Source organism: Aethalodelphis obliquidens, unplaced genomic scaffold, assembly GCF_003676395.1.
Source record: "Aethalodelphis obliquidens isolate GAN/ISIS:26980383/991018 unplaced genomic scaffold, ASM367639v1 scaffold53, whole genome shotgun sequence".
NCBI classification, from domain to species: domain Eukaryota; kingdom Metazoa; phylum Chordata; class Mammalia; order Artiodactyla; family Delphinidae; genus Aethalodelphis; species Aethalodelphis obliquidens.
Window position 1 is genome coordinate 6,311,563 of NW_020837997.1, and position 18,233 is coordinate 6,329,795.

At 39.8% G+C, this 18,233-nt stretch overlaps 1 protein-coding gene across 3 annotated transcripts in view; it reads right to left on the reverse strand.

Annotated features, from left to right (window-relative positions):
- The window catches only part of ADGRE3 (adhesion G protein-coupled receptor E3), a 41,695-nt gene extending 27,342 nt beyond the window's left edge, over positions 1–14,353 (reverse strand). The window contains exons 1-3 of one of the 3 annotated variants that reach the window (XM_027085008.1): positions 14,246–14,352; positions 6,634–6,684; positions 5,256–5,378 (exon numbers count right to left, since the gene is read on the reverse strand). In XM_027085008.1, the coding sequence (XP_026940809.1) occupies positions 5,256–5,378; positions 6,634–6,684; positions 14,246–14,270 (199 nt within the window). In that variant the 5' untranslated portion in view covers positions 14,271–14,352. Of the gene's footprint in view, positions 1–5,255; positions 5,379–6,633; positions 6,685–14,245 lie in introns of all 3 variants that reach the window. The other 2 variants (XM_027085007.1, XM_027085009.1) reach the window with 2 other exon arrangements.
- Between the last annotated feature and the right edge of the window lie 3,880 nt (positions 14,354–18,233).

Here is an 18,233-nt window from a genome sequence, read left to right on the forward strand (position 1 = left end):
CAGCAAGAAGGCAGGTCTCACTAGAAACAGAATCTGCCAGAACTTTGATAATGGACTTCTTCCAGCCTCCAAAACTGTTATAAAGTAAATTTCTGTGGTTTAAGCCACCAGCCTGTGGTATTTTGTTATAGGAACCTGAGCAGATTAATACATCTGCTAAACTAACTAATTGAGTTAGAATATTTTTGTTAAATCAATATGTCTCCAGTCCTCAGGGTCACTGTAGCCCCTTTACAATGATGTCAAGTGGGAAGTAAAAATGTGGGATTTCCCTGTCTGTTACAGGAAACAGGGAATTTAGGATTTTCAGAGTGTGACATAGTGTGGCTGATGCTGTTGCTTACTCAATAGCTATTCCTTGTTTGGGAGGCCAAGCATGGCAATCTTGTTCCAGTTTCTCAGGTGCTCTCTTTCTCAGCCTCCCTTTCAGATAGGGTTGTCCTGTGACATACACTTAACCAATGAAAAGTAAGGATGGTCTCCTGAGAAAAACTTTACAAAATGTGAGATAGAAAGTAGTTACAATTCACTACAAAGGAATGAGACTCAATCTGGTACTGGAATTCCCAACTGCAAACCTGTAAACTTGAAGACGGTTTCTGTGATTACTGGGATATGTATCGATGGATTACTGGGGTAAGAGGATGGAGTTAAAAAATTCTCTACACAGCCAAGATAGAATCTACTGGTTAGAGTAAAAGAAAGGTGAGGTTATACAATAATTGAGAGGGATATTACCTATGTACCCAATGTGAAGAAAACATGCAAAGAAATGCTCCAAACAAACAACAAGTTAACAAGTATTAAATTAGCAAGTACAGAAACCTCAACTTGGAGGAAGATGAAGGGAAGAGGAAGCAGGGTTTCACAATGAACATTGAAATAAAATTAACATTCATGGGGGGGGGATTGGAGGGAAGAGGAGGAAAGGAGAGGAGTAAAATGAGAGTATTTTAAGGATGTCATCTCTTTACTGGGGGAGGGGAAGTAAGGGTAAAATTAAGCATCTTGTTAGGGAAAACAATGCAACCTGGTGGGAAAAATAATTGATGAGTGTTTCAAATATTAGGAGAGAAATATGTGTTTGATTATGAAATTAAGAAAAGAGAAAGTAACCATTAATAGGATGAAAAGTATAGTAGAAATTCTAAATAAATAAAGGGAAAAATGGAACTAATAGCAACTTGATAAAACAAACACAAATAAGAAAAAGGCTAGTGGGAAGCAGCTGCACAGGGAGATCAACTCGGTGCTTTGTGACCACCTAGAGGGGTGGGATAGGGAGGGTGGGAGGGAGGGAGATGCAAGAGGGAAGAGATATGGGAATGTATGTATATGTGTAGCTGATTCACTTTGTTATAAAGCAGAAACTAACACATAGTTGTAAAGCAATTATACTCCAATAAAGACGTTAAAAAAATCCTATGCAAAAAAAAGAAAAAGGCAAATGAGGAAATCATAATAATATAAAATTAATAATAAATGTAAAGTAAGACCGTGGGAGTAACTGTGTCAGTCATTACACTAAATATAAATGGACTAACATACATTAAATATAAATGGAAATCTTCTATTAAAATAGAGACTAGGAAAAAAGAGAAAAAAATAGAGACTAGAATATTGAGTGTGACAGTTTCAAAACTGTCAAATTATTTGACACTCTTTCCATTGAGATGTGGGCACATTGTCTTATCTCTTTGTGTCCAAGTGTGCTCAGGACTGCTTTAGTCAAAAGACTATTGCAGGGTTTCCCTGGTGGTGCAGTGGTTGGGAGTCCGCCTGCTGATGCAGGGGACACGGGTTCGTGCCCCGGTCTGGGAGGATCCCACATGCTGTGGAGTGGCTAGGCCCGTGAGCCATGGCCCCTGAGCCTGCGCGTCCTGAGCCTGTGCTCCACAACGGGAGAGGTCGCAACGGTGAGAGACCCGCATACCGCAAAAAAAAAAAGAAGAAGATTATTGCAGAAGTGTTACAATGGGACTTTGAGACAAGGTCATAAAAAACGCGCAATTCTGCCTGAGTCTCTTGGAAGCCTCACTCTCTGGAAACTCCATGCTGAGACATTACCTCTCAGAATTCAACCATCAACTGTGAGAAGCCGAAGCTACATGGAGAGATCTAGCATAGGGGCTCCAGCTGACAATCCTAGATGATTCCAGTCTTTGCGTTATCCCATCCCAGGCACAGACATGTGAGGAGAGGTGCTTTCAGATAATTCTAACCCTCAACTGTTTGAGTCACCACCAGCCATTTGAGCCTTTTATCTGAGGCCTAAGATATCAAGGGGCAGAGAAGAGCCATCACTGTTTTGCTTGTCTGAATTCCTGACCCATATGAGCATAATAAAATGGTTGTTTTATGCCAATAAGTTTGGGTTTTATTATGCAGCAGTAGGTAAGTGGAACAATGGGCTAAAAAATGACACCCAACTATATACTGTTTTCAGGAGATTGATAATATTGGAAATAAAGAGGTGCACAAAGAGATACTAGGAGAATTCAAACAGAAATAAAACAATGTATAATATTAATATCAGACTCAGTGGAATTTAAGGTAAAGAGGGAAACTATGTAAAGGTAAAGAGGGAAACTATGTATTGATACTTAACACATTTTATGAAGAAAATTATATTCCATTCACAAATATGTAAAACAAGGTAAAGAGGGAAACTATGTATTGATACTTAACACATTTTATGAAGAAAATTATATTCCATTCACAAATATGTATGCACCAAACAACACAGATAAATACAGAAAGCACAAACAAGTAGAAATGTAAGAAGCAATCAAAATACAATTATACTCGGATATTCAATTCACTTCTCTCGGAACTAGTAGATAAAAAAATAAATAAGAGTAGAGAAGAACTGGATATCACAATCAATAAGCACATACAAACAGAGGAAAGATCTAGTGGATAAGAAGTAAAGATATGGGGAAATTAATGAGTAAATAAAATTAATAAATACACATATACAGAAAGTCAGAGAGACAGACAAAGGCACTCATGTGCGCACACACACACACACACACACACACACACACACAGAGAAATAGAGACTGAAATAGAAGATAGAAGCCTATGCAGAGAGAAAGAATTTTATATTCCTTGAAAATAAAATATATACTTTCTTTCATAAAATCAATCATATGCTTCCACAAAGATATCTCTAATAAAAACTTATAAAGTAGAGATTTTCAGCCATTAGTTTAAAAATTCTAATAAATTTTTTAAAAGTAGAAATGATTCTTTAATTATCTAATAAAATTAGGAATATATAATGCAAAAATGTACAAAAAATCTTAACTTTTGGAAATGAGGAAGCACCCTCCCACATAATTCTTGGAGTAGCAAAACATCAAAAGGAAATTACAAACCATCCACAGATCAATAAGAAGAATACTTCATCCTGTAGAATATATCTAAACCTATACTCAGAGGAAAATTTATAATCTTATATGTCTTTATTTTTAAGAAAGAAAGGTGAAAAAATAAAGCATCTAAGTACTCATTTTAAGAACCCAGAAAAAAGAAATTAAGAAGAGATTAAAGCTGAAATCAATAAAATAGAAAACAAAAAACATAGTAGAAAGGATAAAAAATTCAAAAGGCCAATAAGACAGATAAACCCACACAAGTTTGATGAAAAAAAACCTGACGGAAAATAGCAAGAAGGGGAACATACCACAGTTTCAAGGAGGTGATTAAAATAACCATAAGAGAATGCTGTATGTAACTTTATGGTCACAAATTTAAAAATTAGGGAAAATAAATGATTTCTTATAAATAATAAATATTATTCCAAGAAGAAATAGAAAATTAGAATAAGCCCATTGAATCAGTAGGAACTGGAAAGATAATTCATGGTCTACCATTAGAAAAAGCACAAGGGGAGCATTTCAAGTGAGGAACAAGCCATGATGCTATATTTGCAAAGAAGGAGATGTCTGGGATCTGGCCGTGTGATTTTTATAGCCTTCATTCATGTGAGGTTTAAAAAGAGTTGGTAAGTAAGAGAGGAAGGATTTATTTGGAGAGAGCTGATGCTGTCCTGTGAGCCCCTCTACTTCCACCCAAGAGGAGAAGTGTGTGTGGGTGCTTTTCTCTTCAGCTTAATCCAAGAGAGGGATTTTAAGGAATTCATTCAGCTAATTACACTGTCTTTGCATTTTATGGGGACCCAGTTGATTGGTGCCTGTTTGCTCCTGAAAAATCTAAATAGTGAGCCACTTGGGCAGAAAAGAGATCTGCTGTACCTGCTCATCTCAAGTTTCTTGGGCAAAGGGTGAGTGAATATCTCCCAAGAGCTAGATGTGGGTCATGTGTGAGAAGTTTTGGGTGTGGGGTTGCTTAGTTTCTTTCAGAGAGGGCCACATGGAGTGGCAAATGGACTTTATCAGGGAGAAGCTAAAGAAGACACAGGATTCCTCCAGGATGAGTAAGGTGTAGGGATGAATTTGCTGTTATCAGGGGAATTTCAGGGGAGTGATTGGGGAATTGTCCTCAAATAACCCACAAAAGCTGTCACGACTGAAAGTGCTATATCTCAGGAACATAGAGACTAAATAGCAACAATAGTATTGTCAAGGAAAAACTTCCCTGCTCCCCTTTCCTCATCTCCCTGCCAGGTTACAACTCTTGCAAGATTGGGTGAAGGAAAGTAGAATGTTGGGTGGGGAAAGAGGAAAGAAACCAATTATACACCTTACTCCCAACTGTAGGCTTCCAACCAGGAGGGATGTTGAAAAGTAGGAAAGGGGAAAAACCTAATATTTACTCAACTCTAGAGTGTTCATTCTTCCATAGGATTGGACATTTAAATTATTGAGTTGAGGCAGCATCTTGCATCTTAGGTGACCACAGACTTTATATTAAAAAAAGTTTCTGCCCAAGCTTTTATTCTTTCTTTGCCATGACTTCAGTACATAATCTATCTCCTTAAAAAATTGTACAAAAAATTACACAATGCTTTATGATTCATGAAGTATAGTTACATTTATTATTACCTTATTCAAACCCCTTACTGCTATCATGAGGTCAGCATTATTATCCTTACATTATGGAGGAGAGAATTGAGACCTAACTAAGTTCTGGAAGAGCCCACTTTTCTGACTTCATGGAAGAATTTCTTTCTTGGTGAAGGTTGAGTTGGCAGAGGTTTCAGTATTGCATATTATTGTTACCCCCTCAAAGCCCTTATCCTGCCTTCTTTCCATATCTACCTCTAGGTGATTTGAAAATTATCCCTTTACCTTCACATGTCTCCAAGGGGAATGTGAAGTATCTCTGCCTAGATTCAGAAATGTATCCATGGTTGCAGGTACAGTGAGTGGCATTGACACAGGAAGAAAGTGGGGGACACGAATAACAGGTCCCTGCAAGGAGAAGAGAGGCAGGTCAGATGTCACCAGAGTCAAAATCTCTCCTGTTATCATTTGGTTTTGCCTCTGAGCAAAGGCCTCTGAAGGCTGAGGAAGCTGCACCTTTTTCCTTTTGTGAGACGTCAGTACATTAAAAAGTTAAAAGATACCAAGCTACAGAAAAAAGTGTGATTCTTATGCATGATAAAGGACTGAGGTTGGCATTAAACAAGTTAATTTTAACACAAATATTTCAATGCAATATAACTGTGTTATTCTCAAGATCATTGCAGAATATATAAAAGGGGAATGACTTGGTTAAGACCTGGGACACTGCGTTTGATTCTGGCTCCACCACTTACTACCCGTGTGTCTTTGCACAAGTGTCCTACCCTCTCTGTGCCTCAACTTCCTCATCTGTAAAATGGGTTAATGTGAGGAGTAAGTGAATTAATACATATAAAGTTCTTCAGGCAGTGCCTGGAACATATTAAGTGTCAGCTATGATTACAAAAATTTGAATTCGTAGGGTACCACAGAAGGTATATGGTGATAAGGGTACATGTTATCTTTGTAACACTATGTGTAACTTCATTTAGATGGAGATCACTAAGGATCTTAATTTGAGGCCCCTTGAAAATGAATGGAAATAACAGGGGCTGAGGAAATATCTCAAGCTTAAGTCTAGTGGAGAATTCTGGGAGCTGTCCAGGGTTCACACAGAGTGGAGGCAGGGAACATGATGGGGGGAAAATGTGCAGAGCCTGGCAACTCAGAATGCATCCCTAGCTTTTAGCTAGAAATGTAGAATATCAGGCTCCACCCTAGGCTTGTTGATTCAGAATCTAGTGAGATCGCCAAGGGATTAAAGTTAACCTGGAATGAACTTGCTCATTTTTTGTTGACTTGCTTGTGATCGGAATGAAATGATTTTCATCATGCTCTGTCTCTCCCCACCAGAATGTTTACTTCATGAGAATTGGTGTGTTTTATTCACTGTTCTACCTCTACCTTGGTCATGCTGTGGTTACTAAAAACAAATAAATAGACAAATAACAGTAAAATTAAAAAAAAGATAACTTAAAATATACCCAAATTTGAAGAAATGATGACTTAAAAAGAATTACAGGAGGAAACCTGCCCCATTTCTGTTCCCAGAAGTAGCCCCCTTCCTCTGTCTTGTTGGAGGATGTGAGTGGGCCCAGGTGCCTTATTGGTCTACACCCTCCCTGATCTCTGGCTATGGAAAAGTCAGGCTTTAAGTACTCACCTTTGGTTTTCTGAGCCACGACTCCTGACAAGCTTAGCAGAAAGCAGAGTCCTGGAACAGGGAAGCAGAAGGGAGACATGAAACAATTGAGGAAAGATTCTAGGATATTCTCCAAGGGCTGGGTATCAGTTATCTATTGCTGAATAACAACTATCACAAAATGCAGACATTCATTTTATTATCTCTTGTGGTTTCTATGATTTGGGAATCTGGGAAAGGCTCAGCTGAATAGTTCTGGCTTGGAGCTTCCTATACAGTTGCTGTTAGACAGTGATGGGGCTGGAGCATCTGGGAACCGGCTGGACATGGCTTCATGTAGTCTCAGGGCCTAGGGTAGTTTGGGCTTCCTCCCATCATGTCAGCCTTGGTCAGGCAGCTTCAGAGCTCTAAGCATGAGGGTTCTGGCCAACCAGTCTACATCTCCTCTCAAGATCCAGTCCAGGAAGTCATGCAGCTCCATTCCACCATATTCTCTTGGTTACAAGAAAGTCACATGTCCACCCAGATTCAAGTGGACCAGAACCAGAGTCTTTCTCTTGATGGAGGATAGGCAAAATTCCAGAAACACGTCTTGGAAGGGAAGTATTGTTTCTGCCTTTTTGAAAAATGAAGGCTGCCTCTATGTGAAGGCTACTTCTACTGTGGCTGCTAAAGTGCTATTTTCTTCTTCCCCAAACCTTCCCAACATCTGGTGGTATCATCAGCCATGTTCTTGCTTCTGCAAAGACCCGAAGGTGCTGGATAGATGGGTGGCTTTTCTCTTCCTTCCTTAATAAATCTTACACCACTCTGATTGTTAGTTCTCTCCTTACCTTCTTTTCATTCTCTTATAACATAGTAATGTCTAGAATAATTTGCCACTTGCAAGTACAATATACAAAATATTTAACAACTGGTATGTTTCAGGAACCAACCAATCAGAATGGACATTGGAGACCCTCTCTGAGGCAGCAGGTGTTAATCTTTCAGCTGCTGAATTGTGAGGCAGTCGATGGGGTCCCAGGAAAGGGTCTGGGCTGGCAGGAGTGTCCTGGGAGCTGATTCTGGGAAACAATTATTTACACATGGTGTGGAAACATTTCAATATGAACAACCAATGTGGCTCTTCTAGTGTGCACAGGTCCAGTGACTAGTAACCTTATTTGCAACATTGGTTACCTCCTAAGAAAGTGGGTCCTGCAGATGAATGGATAAAAAATGTGGTATATATATATATATATATATATATATATATATATATATACACACACACACACAATGGAATGTTATTCAACCTTAAAAAATAAGGCAGTCTTGCCATTTACAGCAACATAGATGAATCTAGAGGACATTACTCTAAGTGAAATGAAACCAGACACAGAAGGACAAATACTGTATGATTTCTCTTATATGAAAAGGAGTCAAACTCACAGAAGAGAATAGAATGGCAGTTACCAGGGCATTCTTTTTCAATGGGTATACAGTTTTTGCTATATAAGATGAATACGTTCTAGAGGTCTGCTGTAAAACATAGCAAATACGTTTAACAACTTGGTGTTGTATACTTCAAAATATGCTAAAAGGATAGATCTCATGTTAGTCATTTTACAAAAAAAGAAAGAAGAAAAAGAAAAACATTTCCACAAATAATGAACATTTTGGAAGTGATAGATATACTTAATATCTTGATTGTGGGGATGATATCATGGGTGTATGGTGTATCCTTATGTCCAAACTCATCAAGATGTATGCATTAAATGTGTGCAATATTTTTGTATGTCAATTACACCTCAATAAAGCCAAAATAAAAAAAGAAAGTGGGTCCTGGTCATGGAAGGTGTCTGTTTACCAAGTTGGATGACAGGTTGGGTGAGGGTGGACTAGTTTGGTGGAGCTGGTAAACTTTGATTCCTGTTGGTAAAGGACTGGGATTGGAGGACTCGAGGCTGAGAGTCTGGTGAAATGGGTGGGGGGGATGTCTTGGCTACCTTGGGGAGGTTCAGAAGATGTGGTGGCTGGTGTCTGTGGAGCAAGACTTGGAGGAGATGGGAATTTTTGGGTTAAAATGCGGCATGCCCTGTGATGAAAACACCCCTCCATCCTGCCTATGAGCACATCAGTGAAATTTCTCTTGAAGAGAGAGACTCATGTCTTGGGGAGAGGATATCCTGGGTGGGGGAAATTGGGCAAAGTTCTAAGGGCAGCCTCCACAATATCCAAGAGGAATTGAGCTCTTACCACATGCCAGGCATTGTTCTAAACATTTTAGGTACATGAACATACTTCAGCTTTCTAACGACTTTAGAAGGTGAATACTAGAAAAATTAATTTTTAGCAAATATCTACTGGCAGATTTTGGTTTTTGGAAGTAATTTTGAGAGCATCTAGTTGCTAAGGAGTTTGCAGATTTCGTTTGCATGCACCGTTTTAAACAATGCTTTGCAAAAGATTCTGAAATGAAAAATAGTATATTGAAAAATTATACTCATGATAGTAATTAAATTACTGTCCCCTGAAATAATGTTTAATAATAAACATATGAACATTCAAAATCCTTATGAAAGAATTATGAACTGGAGGGACAATTTGGGAAGAAAAACTCTAGGGAACAGCATTAAATATTTAATCTTTCCTGCTCTTCAGATTATACTTCTGACTTTTCCTTTTAATTGCAATTTTTTAAAACAGAGAATTGCAAAATATAGAAATGACCCAGTTTGGAGACATATACAAATGTTTTCTTCTCTCAACCAGAAATTTAGACATAAGGAATAATAACTGGTTTATAAAGAATAAAAATACTTTCCAATATAACTAAAATTGCATCACTGAGACTCTTTTAAAAGCTTAAAAGTCATTCAGCCATCATCCTATAATATTCTTTGTACTGTCTCTAGTGTTATTTTTAGCAGGGAAAAGTTTATGTTTGGCATTTATTAACTTCAACTTCAAAATTATTTTTTTCTGAGCCACCAAATTATGGCTTCTGTTTGTTTTAATGATATTTTAGTTGAATTTATATTATAAACTAGGAGAGTTTGGGGGAGAATGGATACATGTTTATGAATGGCTGAGTCGCTTTGCTGTGCACCTGAAACTATCACAACATTGTTAATCGGCTATACTCCAATATAAGACAAAAAGTTTAAATGGTAAACAAAACAAAGAAAAACAAAACCAGAAAGCTGACTATGAGTGCTATTTCCATAGTAAATCTATAGTTGGAAATATTGAAATTACACAATGATTTACACATTCTAATCTAAATTATTTTATATTATAAACTAGAAAAACCTGATATATAGCTTTTTAAAAAAATGAGTGATCTTAGTGTGAAGGGGTTACTAAATCAGATCATTAAAATATTCATGAGAAAGAGAACTCAAATGACATAAATTCTTAAGTTTTTAATTCCCATAAAATATCTCAAATATATAGAAAGAGTGACTGCTGTCAGCCAAACACTGCTTTGGACAGAAATGTGAGAACTTTTAAAAATGACTCACACTCAATCAAACAATAAAAGCAATAATATCTGCAGAAAACTATTTGTAAGTATATGTAAAATAATATGATGTATGTTTTGTCCTTTATTTTAAAATAAAAACACATGGAATAAAAAAAAAGAAGGTGCTCTAATTTCATTCTTTTACATGTAGCTGTCCAGTTTTCCTAGCACCACTTATTGAAGAGGCTGTCTTTTCTCCATTGTATATTCTTGCCTCCTTTATCAAAGATAAGATGACCATATGTGCATGGGTTTATCTCTGGGCTTTCTCTCCTGTTCCATTGATCTATATTTCTGTTTTTGTGCCTGTACCATACTCTCTTGATTACTGTGGCTTTGTAGTGTAGTCTGAAGTCAGGGAGCCTGATTCCTCCAGCTCTGTTTTTCTCTCAAGATTGCTTTGGCTATTCAGGGTCTTTTTGTGTTTCCATACAAATTGTGAAATTTTTTGTTCTAGTTCTGTGAAAAATGCCAGTGGTAGTTTGATAGGGATTGCACTGAGTCTGTAGATTGCTTTGGGTAGTAGAGTTATTTTCACAATGTTGATTCTTCCAATCCAAGAACATGGTATATCTCTCCATCTCTTTGTATCATCTTTAATTCCTTTCATCAGTGTCTTATAATTTTCTGCATACAGGTCTTTTGTCTCCTTCAGGAGGTTTATTCCTAGGTACTTTATTCTTTTTGTTGCAATGGTAAATGGGAGTGTTTTCTTAATATCACTTTCAGTTTTTTCATCATTACTCCTTAACACCATACACAAAAATAAACTCAAATTGGATTAAAGACCTAAATGTAAGGCCAGACACTATCAAACTCTTAGAGAAAAGCATAGGCAGAACACTCTATGACATCAATCACAGCAAGATTCTTTTTGACCCACCTCCTAGAGAAATGGAAATAAAAACAAAAATAAATAAATGGGGGCTTCCCTGGTGGCGCAGTGGTTGAGAGTCCACCTGCTGATGCAGGGGACACGGGTTCATGCCCCAAGTCGGGAGGATCCCACATGCCGTGGAGCAGCTGGGCCCATGAGCTATGGCCACTGAGCCTGCACGTCCGGAGCCTGTGCTCCGCAACGGGAGAGGCCACAACAGTGAGAGGCCCGTGTACCGCAAAAAAAAAAAAAAAAAAAAAAAAAAAAAAAAAAAAAAAAAAAAAAACCCAAAAACTGAATTTAGTGGCTTAAAAAAACAGAAATATATTCCCTTACAATTGCGTAGAAAATTCAATTCTGTCAAAAATCACTCTCATTGGGCTAAAATCAAGGTGTTAGTAGGGCTGATTTGGAAGCTCTAGGGGAGAATCCATCTCCTTGCTTTTTGCAGCTTTTAGAGGCTGCCCACCTTCCTTGGCTCACGGCCTCTTGGTCCATCTTCAAAGCCAGTGGCATAGCAACGTCTCTCCTTTCTGGTCTCTTGTCTCTCTCTGATGAGGACCCTTGTGATTATATTGGACCCACCAGTATAATCCAGGATAATCTGCTCATCTCAAGATCTTTAGCACATCTGCAAAGTCCCTTTGACCATGTGATGGGGTTCAGGACATGCCACTCCAAAATATTCCACTTTGGCATATTCATTATTTTGAGCTGGAGGCAATTGAGAGGCAGAAGATGCAGGACGAGCTTTATGATCTACCCTTTTCTACCTAAAAACTGGCCATAATTTCCCACAAGAAAGGTGCCCTCCCTGTACCAGGATGAGAAGAGCATCTTTACTCCCAGAGACTGTGAATGGACCTTGAAACAGATCTGTACAAACAAACTTACTAAAATAACACTATCTTCCAATACTTTCCCCTCCTCTGTATCTCCTAGTCACTTCCTCACAATTTATTGCATCTAGCCCCAATCCCTTTGTCTGTCTTGTTTCCTCACACATTTATCATTTCTTTGTCTAAAAGGTACAAAACTTTGTGCTCTGGTCACTTCTTTGGGTCTTCATTTTCTTGTGAAGGCTCCCATGTACATGTTCAAATTTAATTAAATGTTTATGCTTCTCTCCTATTAATCTATCTTATGTCAATTTAATTCTTATTCCCAGCTAGAGACCATAAGAGGGTAGAGGAGAATTTTTACCTCCCCTGTATATGTGAGGTAACATATCCACACGTTTCAGGGGATGTTGACATCTTTGGTGGGGGCTGTTACTCCTCCTCCCAGGCTCTTATTCTAAATTGCCAGGTCTGTCCCGTGATCAATTACTTATGCAACTGCTTTCATGGAGCATTTTGAATATTTCCAGTGGTCCAATGAATATATTCTCAGCTGGGATGTGAACCGCTTAATGGCAGGATCCTGGAATATTTCTTAATACATTTAAATTTCCCTTTTTCCTACTTTGTATGATGATTAATTTGCAGCAGCTACACTAACATTACAGCTGCCCCAATGATGACTATAGCTTGCAGAGGCAGCTAGTAAAACATATGGCTGAAAAGTACTTCCTGGTTCCTAAAACTCAGGCAGTCTGGGTACCATCACATTTCCTCAAGGCTAGTCTTCAAGGTGTCCTTCCAGCCCAGCCAGCAATCCTGTGCTCAATAATACAGGCATGAGTCTTAAGTTAGAGCTCTCGAAGAGTCATTGGCATGCCAGAATCCCAGAATTCTAAGAGGCTTTAGAAATCATCAGCTGACTCTTTTTGTTAATGAGAAAAGAGGTCCCCAGGGGTCAAGTACCTCAGACACCAGTCGTGCAAATTGGAGCAGGTTGCTTAACTACTCTAAGTTTCCATATATGAAACAGGGTGATAGCATTGCCTGCCTCCTGGGGTTGGAGTGATGACATAAATGAGGGAATTGTGTAAAGCACAATGTCTGGCTGAAATCACTCCATAAATGTTAGCTGCCTCTATTATCATTTTATTTGCACTAGAATTCTATTTTTAAATTCTTCACCTGATACTCATTCTACTACACTGTCTGTTCCATCTAGTGATGTGGTCAGAGAGGTCATGGATAACTGAAATTCACAAATAATCCATCTCAGAAGTTTCCAGGACTCTGCCTGCAGTTGCCCCAAAGCAGGAAACATCTTTTTTGAGCTTCTCTCATTAAAAGAGTTTTTTAGCTTTACTGAGGCATAATTGATATATAAAAAATTGCACGCTCTCTCACTTAAATTTGACTCCACAGATATATACTGGATACCTCTTATATGTAAGATGTTGCAGAACAGGCTGCAAAAGTGAGGGGACCTTTGCCTTCAAGTAGCTTATATTATTTTGATAGACTTTATGATCTATTACCTGCCTCTGCAACTAAATAAGTGTGAGGTTTTGAGCACCATTTCTGTGATGCCATTTTACATCTGTAATGTGGAGGTACTGTGCGATAATGAATATAGAACATCTTAGCCTGATACCAGGTGCTCAACATATGTTAGCTTTGGTTGATATTGTAGCTATTGATATTGTTATTTGATCTGGAGCCAGAGAATGGAAGGGATTTCAGAGTTGGAGAGCTACCTGCACAGATGTGGTTGTTGAAGCCATGGGATCTTAAGATTCCTCTAGGGAGAGAGAGTAGAAAAAGAGAAGGAAAAAACCCAAAGGCATATTAACAAAGATCTGAAGCCAGGAGGCTTGGATTCAAATCCTGGTTCTGCCATCTACAATCTGTGTGACCTTGGACGAGTAACATAACCTCTCTGTGCTCCAGTTTTCTCATCTATAAGATGGAAATAATATTAGTACCCACCTTATGAGCCCATTATGAGAATTAAATGGATTAATATGCAAGGTGCATAGTGAGTGCTTGAAAATTTTGGTTATTATTATTAGTATTCAGGAAAAGGCAAAAGGAGGAGAAAGAAAGAATAGCAAGAGAGGCAGAGGAAAATCAGGGCAGTGCTAGGTCACAGAAGTTATCAAGGAGGAGAGAATATCAGTTACAAAACAAGACCTGTGAAGAGGGAGATGAACAGCTCATTGGATTTGACCGTAAGGACAATTTTAGGGATATTTGAGAGCGTAGTTTGAAGAGGGTGGTGAGGAAGGAAACCATAACCCAAGGGTGAAAGGAGAGTGTTCAAAGCAGAGCAGAAGAAAGAGGAGAAGGGAAAGACAGCTAATTGTTGAACCAAGTAGCCCCTGATATGGGGTAGGTTAAGGTTACACATACCTGGAAGAAGCGATGACCCTTGCATTCCTGTGTGCAGGTAACCCTTGCCAGTCAGCACTCAAAGCTCCCTACTGTGCTCCCTCTCAACCACTTTTCCTATCTCAAGGAAATCTCATGAGACCTGACATGGTCAGCTGACATAGGAAACCACTAACAGAGAAGTGAACTTCTTCCATCTTTCACCATCAGACCCATGGTTCTGCTTTTCATTTTCTTTACCTTTTCTTCACTTGTTTTCAGATGTTTCCTTGGTAGTAGATTTTTCTAGCTATTGTTGATCACCTTTGGGATTACAGAATCAATTGTCCCTAGAAAAGGAATGCCCTTTAATTACAGAGCATTGTCTGAGGAGCAGGAAGTGACTGCGGGATCAAAATAAACTTTAAATAACCCTGTGGTTTGGAGGTGGCTAAGCCAGAATTTACAGTATCTCTATCGTTATCTAAAGTTTCTGAAAGTGTCATTTTTTACAAATCTGTGATCCCCCTTCCCCCTCAAAATATGGCACTCACCAGATCTGACTGGAGTCTCAAAGTCTGGTAGAAGATGATGTATTATTTGGTCATTTGGAGCTATCTAGACCAATTGCAGGATTTGGGAGTCATTACCTCTCTCAACAAATATTTATTAAGACAAATCTTATTGAGTGACAAGATCTGTGCTACTTTCTAGGGATATAGCAGTGAACAAAATTAACACAATATTTTCTATATAGAACTACAGAGAAAGGGAACATTGGAGGAAAAGTAGGTTTTGGGGGAGAGATAAAATTAAGTTTGGGGTAAGTTGATGTTGAGGTATTGTGATTTCAATATACATTGTATATGTAATCTAGATCACAAAAAAGAGGTCTTTTCCCTCCCACCCCCAGCCAATAGATGGTAGTTATAGCCATGATAATGGATTAAATCATTTAGAGATAGATTATAGAGTGAGAATAGAGTTCTGAGTAAGTAATTTAAAATCAGGGAGTGGAGGGATTTCCCTGGTGGCACAGTGGTTAAGAATCCACCTGTCAGTGTAGGGGACATGGGTTTGAGCCCTGGTCCGGGAAGATCCCACATGCTGTGGAGCAACTAAGCTCATGCGCCACAACTACTGAGCCCGCGCACCAGAACTACTGAAGCCCGCGCACCTAGGGCCCGTGCTCCGCAACAAGAGAAGCCACTGCAATGAGAAGCCCGCTCACCGCAACTAGAGAAATCCCACGTGCAGCAATGAAGACCCAACCCAGCCATAAATAAATAAATACATTTATATAAAAAATAAATAAAATCAGGGAGTGGAGGAGCAGCTAATAGACGAGAGAGGGCAAGAGTGGTCAGACAGATGTGGGGGAAATGAGTAGAGTATGGTGTCATGGAAGACCAAGGAAAGAGACCAAAATGAATTAAGACTGAAGAATATTCACAGGACAGAGCAGTAAGGAGGTTGTTCTATTCTAAGAGTAGTTCCAGTGGTGAGGATGATGGTGGTAATGAAGATGGTGGAGGTGGTGGTGATGGTGCTGGTGAAGATAGCAGAGGTGGTGGTGGAGATGACGGTGGCAGTGGGGACAATTGTACTGGTGGTTCTGGTGGTGATAAAGGTGGTGGTTATGGTGATGGTGATGGTGGTGAAAACAGTGAAGGTGGTGGCAGAGATCATGGGAGTGGAGGTGATGGTGGTGGTGATAATAGTGGGGAAGGTGGTGATGGTGATGGTGATGATGATGGAAACCAGAATGAAATAGATTGAGGATAAAATGGGAGGTGAAGAAGTGGAGGCACCAAGTATAGTCAACTCCAGAGAGAGGTGGAGAGTAGTGTGTGAATGAGAGAAGATGAACAAGGACCTCCTTGGGTGGTTGGAGCATGGTGGAATTAGCCAGTTATTGGGATGGACATGGTCATGAGTCCTACAAAGTAAGACTGTTGGGCTCTCAACATCCCACTGGCCCAGCAGCCATGTACTGGGTCTTCCTGTTGTTTCTTCCTAGTGGTCCTCTGGGGAGGGGGGAGGGGGAAGGGGGTGAGAGTTGGAGGCAAGAGTCGATCAAGAAAGACAGGCAGTGCCCCCTAGTGGTCAGGCCAATGCTATTGCAGAGTCCTGGCTCTAGAGCCAGACTGCCTACTTTCAAGTCTTGGCTTGGGCACTTATTAGCCGTGTGACTTTGGGGAAATTATTCAACTTTTCTGTCCCTAAGGCATCTCTGATATGGGATAACTTCAACAGTCTCCTAAACGGTTGTCTTTACATCCCATGCTCTACCTTTCATCCAGGAAAGCTTTCTGAAACAAGAATCTGAGCCCTGCACACACCTGCCTCACAGCCCCACAGATACTTTGCAGGCTAAATGTGCTTCATAGGCACATAAATCATATTCACTCTGGCCCCAGTCCACCTCACCAGCCTCATCTCCCACCCCTCTCCCTCCGGCTCCTCATCTGCCCTGAGTACTTGCTCAGGCATTGTCCAGCCTCCGTGTGGTCCCCTCCACCAGGAATTTCCCTTTTTCCTCCACTGCTCTGCCCCTGGCCAAGTCCTCCATGTGTGCATTCTTTTGTATGTCCTTCCTTGACCCCCAAGGTAGATCCCCCAGAGCCCTACTCTGCCCCTTTCCCTACCCCAAGGTAGAGTTAACATCTCCCCTCTCTATGCATTCCGTATGTAACCAAACCTAAGGCATCATTAATTTTAAGGTACGCCCGTATTTTAGGTACCACCAAACCTAACAAACTATGACACAATGCCTTCTTATTTAGAATTTTTATGTTATCCTTATTGAACAAGCTGTTGTAGATTTATTTGGAAAAAACTTTTACAACATATCACTCTTTCTTATATATGAAAAGGAAAACAGAAGCGGAAAATAAGTTAGTTAAGATATTTTGGAAACTTCTTTACATTCAGAATGTTCAAAATTGCTTTCAACACAGAGCTATCAAAGTCTCTGTTTCAATGTCCATGTTTCTCTACATCGCTAGTTCTCAAGGTATGGTCTCTGGACCAGCAACATCAGCATCATCTGGGAACTTAGAAATTCAGATTCTCAGGCTCTGCCCCAGATTTGATGAACCAGAAGGTCTGGAGTGGGGCCCAGCAAGTTGCGTTTAACAGGTTCTCCAGGTGATTCTGATGCATGCTCAAGTCTGAGAACCCAGATCTGCACGGTATTGTTCTCTGGTCTACCAACAGTATGATAATGAAGTATTTATTAAAGGAACCCCAAAGAGAACCAGAAGCCATTGCTGGCTCTCTACCACCCTTACATTCCTCAGTAGAACACACAAGTACAAACCAAATATCCCTAGCGTTTTACCTGTGATAAGATGAGATTATAATAGCTTTTTTTTTAAAAAATAATTATTTTTGGCTGCATTGGGTCTTCGTTGCCGCACGTGGGCTTTCTCTAGTTGCGGTGAGCAGAGGCTACTCTTCGTTGTGGTGCCCGGGCTTCCTGATGTGGTGGCTTCTCTTGTTGTGGAGCACGGGCTCTAGATGCATGGGCTTCAGTAGTTGTGGTGTGTGGGCTCAGTAGTTGTGGCTCACAGGCTCTAGAGCGCAGGCTCAGTAGTTGTGGCACACGAGCTTAGTTGCTCCATGGCATGTGGGATCTTCCTGGACCAGGGCTCAAACCCATGTCCCCTGCATTGGAAGGCGGATTCTTAACCACTGCGCCACCAAGGAAGCCCCTATAATAGCTTTTTATAACCAAGTTATTACAGCATAAAACTCCAGGGACTTTCTTGCTGAAAACCAGACCCTCTAAAATTGTCTCAGTATTTTTTTTAGCATTTCCTGCAGGTCCACCTTACAGATGCCTTTTCTCTCCATCCATCCATCCATCCATTCATCCATCCATCCATCCACCCACCCACCCACTTACCTTTCCATCCATCCACTCACCCACCTATCTTTCTGTCCATCCCCAATCCATCCATCCATCCATCCATGCCAGACCTTTCACCTTACTGCCAGGTAGCTGTCTTTGCTACTTTTGACCTCC